This window comes from Sipha flava, unplaced genomic scaffold (assembly GCF_003268045.1).
Source record: "Sipha flava isolate LNK unplaced genomic scaffold, YSA_version1 40983_pilon_pilon, whole genome shotgun sequence".
Classification (NCBI taxonomy): Eukaryota; Metazoa; Arthropoda; class Insecta; order Hemiptera; family Aphididae; genus Sipha; species Sipha flava.
In genome coordinates, this window is record NW_020273125.1 from 13,048 (window position 1) to 23,072 (window position 10,025).

Consider the following 10,025-nt stretch of genomic DNA (forward strand, 5'->3'; position numbering starts at 1 on the left):
ATCATAGATCTTACATCAGTGAATTTGAAATTGTAAAATTGTATAACATGTTTAGAGAGGCAGTACCACTTAATATAAAATTGTACATAACACTTCGGTTTTTAGCAAACAGTGATCCATTTTCATTTTTAATGTATTTATTTAGAATTTCTAAACAGTTTATATGGACAATATTGCTTGTGGTTCTAAAAGATATAGTGAAGATATCAGGTAAGCAGATGAATATTATGATAATAAATCAAAAACGATTAAATACAATTTTTACTAAATTATATTTTTTTATACCGTTGAAAATTTTTCAGTAACTAACAATTCTTTGTAAAATACAAATGCACATTTTTTAATTTTACTTTAACAGCGGAAAAATCAATGTTATATTCATTATCCATACGCTCCAACGTACATATCACCTATTTAAATTTTGTTGCAATAATTCGTTTGGTTTGCATCCCATAAAAGTTTTGCCGCGTTATGTGCTTTAATGAATGCCAACGTTTGATTTTTATCCGTTATTATGTATTAGAAACACAAACAATATAAACGTTAAGACTTACAATAAAAATAATAAAAACGTTCACAATTATTTTGACTAATAATAATTATGGAAATTCGCAAACGAATCGCATAAAATCCACCGGGCTCAGAAAAACGTATTACGTCAAATGTTTATGTTAGAACTTTTCTTCTTTCGATTCGGGAGACGAATGCGTTATTAAATATGCATCAATCACTATCTGTCACAAGCAAAAACGCATTAGCGTGAACATACCAAGGCAGCGGCACAGACGCACGACCTGTCACCCGGTGATGTCCGGATGTTTCGCAATGTTCCTTTCGCAACGTTTGTTTGTCGCGAATTTGCACACCATAAAAGCGGTGACGGATGGTCTGTAAGCATAGGAACGACTAAAGAAGCGCAAGGAAGGTCTTTAGCATTCCCGAGTTCAAATTTAACACCTTTTAGTTTTTTCCCAGGATAATCTGTAATAATTTCAGTGAAATATTACCAATAATTTTATATTCAGCAATTTCAGCACTTCCAATATTTGGGCTCTAGTTCCGGCCAAGCATATGTATAAATATTAAAATCAGCAGTAATAAACGATAAGTATATTTAAATGTAAATAACTCAAAGAAAAATTACTTTGAAACTTAATTTACATAAAAATTGATTTAAATTTATAAAAATGATATCCATCTCTGATGAGTATGTGTTAAATTTTTATGACAGAAAATAATAATAATAAATTATGCATTTATTAATGAAAAGAGTATAATCATATTTTGTAAAAATAATTGCTTATGAAATAATTTCAACAAATATTTTAAACCAAATATTTTGATTTTTACACTTGTATTGAGCTAATGTTACATTCATATATCATTTTTAAACCTTCTTATTCATAATCACTGATTTTATCAATTATAAATGGACACGAAAAATTTTTGTAGGATATTTTTCAATTTTTTTCTCAAAACTTTAAGAATTAAATAAATTTTAAATTTAATGATTTACTGTATATGTATCTGATATAGTTTTAATATTTTCAAGTGTTCACGAAAAATAATATCATTATAGTGAAAAATAAATAAAACAATGTTTGACATTATGTTGAAAATCATTGTTATTCACTCTCAGACATTTTCAATTTCATCTCACAATAATATATTTAATTGTGAAGTTAATATTTATAATCTGTTGATGTTTTATTTTACTAAGTAAACAAAATCGTAAAAAGTAAACATGAATTGATTGTTTTTGTTTATTGAAGTACTGCAGAATATATATCACATTCTGTAATAAAGTTTTCGGGACCTCTTTCTTAATAAATATACATTTAATGTACTAATGTTAGTAAATGCAAAGTGGTTATTTTAATATAGAAGTAATAAACAATTACATTATTTTTCGATTATTAGCTTTATTATAGTTTTAATTTAATGTTCATCGATGATAAATCATAATATAACTTCAATTCTTAATAATATATACGTACGTAATACCGTTGTATTTCTAAAATATATAGAAATTGTTTGATAATATATTCTAGTCACTGATGTCCTAGCTATATTAAAAATCACTGTGTCCTAGATAAAATTGTTGGTAGCAGCCTACGCATATAAATGGATATTGTGTTATTATTTTAGGCATTCGAACAAGTGGTGAATTTGCAATTGGTCAGTTTATAATATTGTAATGGATAATCTAAAATGATATGAACGAATTACGGCAACCATCAAATAAAAGTTATGTAATCTTATTACAGAGTCTATACATACTTTTATATTGTTTCAACACACATCACAATACTTATAAATCATTAATAGCTTGTTACAGTAAATGATTTTGTAAACAATATTTATAATTACATGGTAAGATCAACAATTGTCTTTAAGAGGACGTCACAATAAAATAAAACGTTTACAACGACCAAGAGAACGCGCTGTTAGATGTTTTCATGTGGTGTAAGCACGCCGGCGCGTACGTCGACACGCCCACATTCGTGGTCGTCGACTGCGAGCCGGTCTGACAAGTGCTAGTTCGGAAGCAGAAGTTGCCATTCTATGGAATTTCATTGTGTAGATACTAATTATCATAACTCGTTATTATAGCATTAAATATTAGTTTATATTAATATAGTTTATAAGTGGTACTAATGAAATGAAATACTTCTTTACTGTCTCATAATATAAGTAAAATATACCCAATGCATTTTATAAGGAATTTTCACTGGGCGACAAAAAAATGTTTTTCTCAAAATAGTCAATGTAATACCATAGTACAATTAAAGTATTACACGTTTGTTTCGCATTATTTCTCACAATATTTCAAAATATTGTCGACAGAGTTTAATCACTGGGCGACATTTATGTCACCTAGTTAACTAGTTAAAAAATGCACTGAAGATACCTGCATGGGCCAGGCTCTTAAAATTTAAACCCAGGCCGAGCTGGACTTTTTTTAAATGAGACACGGGCCCCGGGCCGGTTTTTTTAGAATGTAAAAACTTATACAAAAATTTAATTTTAGTGATAAAACAGTAATTTGGGCCGAGTCCGATATCAAAAAATATCCTTAAGGCCTGTTTCACAGCCGAAAGTTTATATGGGGCGTTTTGCAACTTACATTGTTTAAAATCGCATTTCCGATTGGAGAAACTAATACGTGCCCTCGTCAGTCCGGCGCGTATGAAATTAAATAATGTAATCCGAAGACGTTGGGAACGATACGCACAGCTAGCTAACCTAACTTAACCCAGCCTAACATTTTTGGCCCGTGCAGACGTCTAATAAGTGCGTCGTTAAATAATCTGTGAATAATCACATCGGTTGTCCGATCAAGATAAGGTTATATATGTAGTTTTTGTCATCCGACCTAGATAAGATTATATTTACGATGATTCGAAAAATTAAAGTTCATTAAATCAATTCCACTTAAAATTAACAATATTATAAAAACTTGAAAATTTAAGTTTAAAAATTAACAAAATTAACAAGATTCTCAAAAATTTATAAATATGGAATTTTATGTGAAAATATGCAAAAAAAAAAATGGTTCTATTTAATCGACAATAAGCCAAATTGTGGACATACTAACAACCAATCAATTTGGCAATTATATAAATGGATTTAAATTCTACCCTTATATAGGGCTATTATTACAATATAGTATTTATAACAATGATTTTACTCACCAATATATAGATTAAAATAGATCTAAATTAATACCTAAATTAAATAAGTTGGCTACGTTCACTTCAACTTCAAGTTAACCAAGTTCAACTGTAGTATAGGGATTCAACGGTTTCCACTTTACATATTTGGTATCTCATTAAGACTCTTTGTGACATTACCGTCTCTATCTTCTAAATTTATTTTTGATTTTTATCAAGGTAACAGTGACTATATTAAATATATTTATATTATATTTTTACATATGAGTTTGGAATATTTTACTCCATGTATCTCTATACTTATTTTGAAACCTTTACAATTGCATTAGCTTCGATGTTAGTTGCACCTTGCTTCCATTTCAAAAAACAAAAATGATTCGGAATTTCTATTTTCCTGTTAGTAGCTCTTTTGCAAACCATACAATACCTGTTCTGAATCCCAACAAACAACACTTTTTTGGTTTTATAACTTATAATACTATCATATATTAAATCATGAACTATGCTAGTAACGAATCTTAGCAACATTATTTTTCATTTATTGAGATTTTAACAATAAATTATTTTATCTCGTCACTTAAGAATAATACTCATTACACTGAACAATTTTTTTGTACTTAGTTTGGTGACTTCATTTAGACCAGGGGTCGGCAACTGGTGGACTGTGAAAGTCGAAACTCTGGACTCCGTCAATACATTGTACTTGATTATGTTAATTACTGTAATAGTAAATAGTATATTAATATTATATTATTGTAATATTATTGGAAAATGTATATTTCATTTAATTTAATTTATCAAAGTCAGATAATAGTTATATCATATTGATTGCAAATATTTTATCGGGCAGGTTATTATCGGTTTTATTACGATTTTATTGGCCGAAGACCAAGTTGCTAAAATACCAAATATGGGCGTCGTTCATAATCCCACACTTTTATATCTTAATTCCACATATTTTTGCCTAATTAAACCGTTCAATACCACACAAATTTATATATATATATATATATATATATATATATATATATATTAGGGTGGTCATTATTTTTCAACTTATGAAATTTTTACCTAGGACCCCCCATTTTGTTTGGTACCATAAGACAATAATTTGGGTTGAATTTAGTTTTCTTATCTAAACTCTTTCCCGTGCCTCAAGAGGGTTGAAAAATAACCAAAGAGGGTAGTTTGATAGTTTTATATAATATATAAAACTATATATATTATATATATCAATTACGTATACATTTATTTAAAATAATATGAGTGCACCTCGAGACCGAGAGGGATGACTCGCTCGCCTCGGATAGTTAAAAACGAAAATATTCCCCGATTTGCTATGCAACATTACCCCAAGTAGGTCCCAGGATAAAAAAAGATTTTGTGTGGGACTCATACGAAACCGGTAACGTGAACAGTACATGCAAAGTGTGCAGAAAGAAAGTAACTGTTAACCAAATGTTTGCGGTTTTAAACTATTGACCTTTCAAATTTTCCTTTTTAACGATAGAATAAATATGTGTGGTATTGAACGATGTAAAATGTGCGGTTATGGACGGTAAGTGTGCGGTTTTGATGACCACCGCAAATATGGTATACCGACATCGCACCGCGGCGTTAACCCGTTACTGGTCATGTAATTTTCTTTTTTATATTTGGTCATGCAGGGTTAGGTTAAATGCGGAGTAAAATAATAAAAATACGAAATAAAAAAAATAACAATATGAAATTACGTAATATTATTTCCACGATCACACGATATTAAATAAAGTATTTTTGGAGGTTTTAATATTAACCTATTACGTGTGGCCGCGTGGGCTAAAAATACATATCGATATTGCTTGAAATTCCCGTATTAGTATCCGAAAAATGCGTATCTAATGGACTGAACCGATGTTATCTATTTTCTAAGATTTCGTGATTCAGTATTTCTATAATAGTTGTAACTGATAATTTGTATTAAGCCGGGTTTACACGTAACAATAAATTCCAGCAATTTATCGTAACGATCGAATTGTTTCGATTTATCGTTATGTATAAATATGACATTGTAGCGATTTATTGGAATTGGAATTGGATCGGATGATTGAAGCCGAGCGGCATCAATTTCTGCAAATCGTAACGACTTGTTTGCTTTTTTCGCTAAATAAACTAGATATAACGACCACAACAGTACTTCCTCCATGGCGAAAGCTAATGGCCAACTGAGTTGTGATGAACCGTGGTCGACAAAGAATATTGGACAAGAAATCGTAGCGTGTAAACAATATTCACTATTTCGATAAATTGGTACAATAAAAACGACGATAAATTGTCAATTACATTGTAACGATTTATTGTTACGTGTAAACCCGGCTTTAATTAACCGTCGACCATTCGATATCGAAGCACTTTGCAGTGATTATAATTTATAATAGCATAGTTTTGTGTATTCTTAACATTTAAAATGGATAAGTGGTTAATAAAAAAATCGATTAAAACCACAGAACAGTCTACTGACGCGAATAACAGTTCTAACTCTTTGAATGTTGAATCGAAAAGTGAAATTTCTCAAAAAAAAAGGGTATTTCAAGAAAAATGGTTACAATTATATCTGTGGTTATGATCGCGTGAAAGAAAAATCATTTTATTCAATACGTTCAAGTGCTGTTGAAAATAAAGTTGATCTTCCTGCATCTTCTGTGCTTGATCAAAATTCTAAAAACACATTTGTAGTTGAAGGATTTCCTGTGTGAAATAAAGCTTTGGAACGATTCAAATGCTATGAAGGTAAATATTTAAATAACATTATTTAGCTATTCCAGAGTAGAAATCGATTTTTATCAATTTTTGTCTTAATTTATCTTAGTAGTCAGTTATTTCTTTCGTTTACACTTTTCTGCCTCCCAAAAATATTTTAAATACACAATTGTTATAGACAACCGTAGATATGATATTTTAAATTATTATATAAATAAATATTAAGATAAAATTAGCCCAATTTGGGTTAATTGCAGAGTTGGGTCCCCAACTGCAGTATACTGCACAAATTCATAATATAAAATATTTATCGCATTATAACGATTCGAATGTATGTATTTTTAGGTAGTAATTTCCATCGAGCTTCAGTTTTATCTACGGCAACACAAAAAAAATGATTTAACATATGTGCATCTATGAGTATTTCTAAAACTAAAGAAATTAATGACGCCCGGTCCGCTCTTTTAAAAATTATTTCATCTTTTCTTTATTTGACGAGGCAAGGTTTAGCAGTGCGTGGTCATGGTGACATAAACTCAAATATTCAACAATTACTCATTTTACGTTCTGATGATGTTCCAGAATTAAAAAGTTAGTTGTTAAGAACTAAATATAAATGGTTATCTCATGATATTCAAAATGAAATACTATCTCTTTTATCCCACGAAGTTCAATTAAATATTGTTTCTGAAATAAAAAATGCATTCTGTTATTCGATAAATAACATTAGATGAAACAAGAGAAATATAGAAATACAAATATAGAACAAGTTTCTGTGTGTATTCGCATAGTAGACAAACATTTAAATATAGCAGAACATTTTTTAGAATTTTTCGTAACTCCTTTTACTGACGCTGAAACATTATTGAATTTGGTAATGAACACTTTAAATAGATTTGACATAAATATATCTAAATGCCGCGGACAATGTTATGATGGAGCAGCTAATGTTAGTGGACATATTAGTGGTTTACAAAAACAAATAATCGATATCGAATCTAGAGCAACTTTTGTTTATTGTACAGCCCATACATTAAGTCTTGTAGTGCAAAATGCAATGCAGAATATTGATAAAATTCGAGACTTTTTATCTACTTTACGTTCATTGATAGCATTCGTAAAAGATTCACCAAAAAGACAGGCCATATTTAACTCTTTTCAAGCTGAACAAAGTACAAACGGTCTTTCAAATAATGTTTCATTGCGACCTTTTTGTCCCACAAGATGGTGTGTTAGAATTGTTTCATTAAAGACTATTAATTCAAATTATAATATACTTCACACATTCCTTAATCAACTAGCTACGGAAAAAAAATGAAATAGGTGCTAAGGCTAGTGGTTTTTCTAAACAACTTTATAAATTTTATTTTTATTTTTTTGATACATATGATGATATTTCTGGAAAATAGTGTTCAAGATACTCAAAAGAGCGAGTATAGAATACACTGAAAGGAGACTACTCTTTAAACTATACCAGAAGGAAACAGCTGTTATACGATTTGGTGAAACTGAGGAAGAAGCACGTATAAGAAAAGGAGTAATGCAGGGTTGTAATCTCTCACCTAGCATATTCAATGCATACATCCAAGAGGCAATTAACATAAGAGAGAAAATACAATTGGGTATAAAGATAAATGACAGGAAAATTGATATGCTACGGTTTGCAGATGATATAGCAGTCATAGCAAAAAATGAAGAAGAATTACAAAGGATGCTGAGATGTATGGAAGAAACTCTGCTCAATGAATTGAGCATGAAAATAAATGCGCAAAAGACCAAAGTTCTCGTATGCAGCAGGAACAATAATATTACGACAAGAATACACCTGCAAAATAACCAAGAAATTAAGCAAGTAGAAGAGTTCGCATATTTGGGAAGCATAATAAGTAAAGATGGTAGAAGTAAAAAAGAAATAGTTAAGCGAATATGCCAAGCTAAGTTAGCATTTAACAAAAAAAGAGGGCTATTTACTTCAAAAAGTACTAGCGTACGCACCAGAATAAATCTTCTGATGACAAACGTATGGAGTATAATGCTGTATGGCAGCGAAACGTGGACGATTGCCAAAGCAGAGCGGAGAAGGATAAAAGCTTTCGAGATGCGGTGTTTTAGAAGAATGCTTAAAATAAGTTGGACGGACATGGTATCAAACGAGGAAGTATTAGAAAGAATGTCCGCGAGAAGAACTTTATGGAGTAGTATCAAGAAAAGGAGAAATGAATGGATAGGACATGTATTAAGACATGGTGGATTGCTAGGATCAATCATAGAAGGCTGCGAGGAAGGAAAAAATGCTAGGGGAATACCACGAATGAAATATATGCAACAAATAATAGAGGACCAAGGGTGTACTTCTTATAAAGAGACAAAGAGGAAGGCAAGTAACAGGGAAGAGTGGAGAATTGCTACAAACCAATCTCAGGATTGAATACTAAAGAGAGATGATGATATTTATTTTCGAGAGGATAGAAATTTTGAATTCGGAACTTCAAAAAAAGTCATTGCATTTCCAAGATGCAATATTAAAAATACAAGCTATCATAATTTCTATAGAAGAAAAACGAAAATCTGGGTTTGACCAAATGTGGGAAAATATTAATAATAGATCAAAAGAGTTAGATTTAGGTGAAGTGAAGCTCCCTAAACTAAGAAAAATTCCAAAACGTTTAATTGAAGGGAAACAGGAACATTATTTTAAGTCAGCTAAAGACCATTATAGGGCACTATTTTTTGAAGTGATTGAAACCACACTATCTGCTCTGTATACTAGATATCAAAACAACGTTATTGAACATCTTGCAAATATTGAAAAATTTATTGTTAACTCCAAAAAAAATTAATACATCAATTATAACTGACTATTATGGCTGAGACTTTGATGAGACAAAGTTAGAGTTACATCGTAATATTATGTTGGATATCGCAAAGTCGAAAGGATTTAATATATTATCAGTATCAGATGTCATCGATTTTTTTAAAGAAGAATTTTATTTATAAGATTTGGTACCGGAATTGGTAAAATTAATTAAAATTATATTAACCGTACCAGTTTCTTCGTGTACAGCAGAACGTTCTTTTTCTGCTCTTCGGTATTTAAAAACATTCCTACGATCAACAATGGCTCAAACATAACTTAACGATATAGCGGTTTTACATGTACATAAGGAAGAACAAATAAACATTGACGATGTTGCCAAGAAGTTTATTAATAAGACTAAAGTAAGGCAAAATACATTTGCAATTTGTTGAAAATGTAGAAATATAAACCTACTATATAACTTTTTATTTTAACATTTTAAAATCTGTATACTATACTGTATACTATACTGTATGTTATTTTTATTTATTTAAAAATTAAATTAATTTTAACCTATATAAGTTAAAATGCACTTAAATTATTTACCAAAAGAATAAATAAATGTTTTGATGAAAATATTTTAGTTTTATTTTGCTTGCGAGTCTTCATTATTAATGAAATAAGGCGAAAACGTATTTATAATTTTTTCCAACTTTTACCTTCGGGCATATATTTTGGGGATAAGAAAAAAAATAACCTTATGGTACACACTCGCGATTACAGTCATTATTTTCGGAACACCTATAAACACGAAA

General features: G+C 30.0%; 1 protein-coding gene and 1 long non-coding RNA gene across 2 annotated transcripts; one reads left to right on the top strand and one right to left on the bottom strand.

The window, feature by feature from the left end:
* Positions 1-253: 253 nt before the first annotated feature.
* LOC112688794 lies at positions 254-2,499 on the bottom strand. The gene is made up of 3 exons (XR_003149080.1): positions 2,281-2,499; positions 1,998-2,206; positions 254-981 (listed from the first exon to the last, which is right to left on the bottom strand). It is a non-coding gene; the product is annotated as an uncharacterized LOC112688794 (long non-coding RNA).
* Positions 2,500-6,437: 3,938 nt separating this feature from the next.
* LOC112688792 lies at positions 6,438-8,841 on the top strand. The gene is made up of 3 exons (XM_025562155.1): positions 6,438-6,443; positions 7,144-7,585; positions 7,823-8,841. The coding sequence occupies exons 1-3, from the start codon at positions 6,438-6,440 to the stop codon at positions 8,839-8,841; spliced, it is 1,467 nt and encodes a 488-aa protein (XP_025417940.1).
* The last annotated feature ends 1,184 nt before the right edge of the window (positions 8,842-10,025 follow it).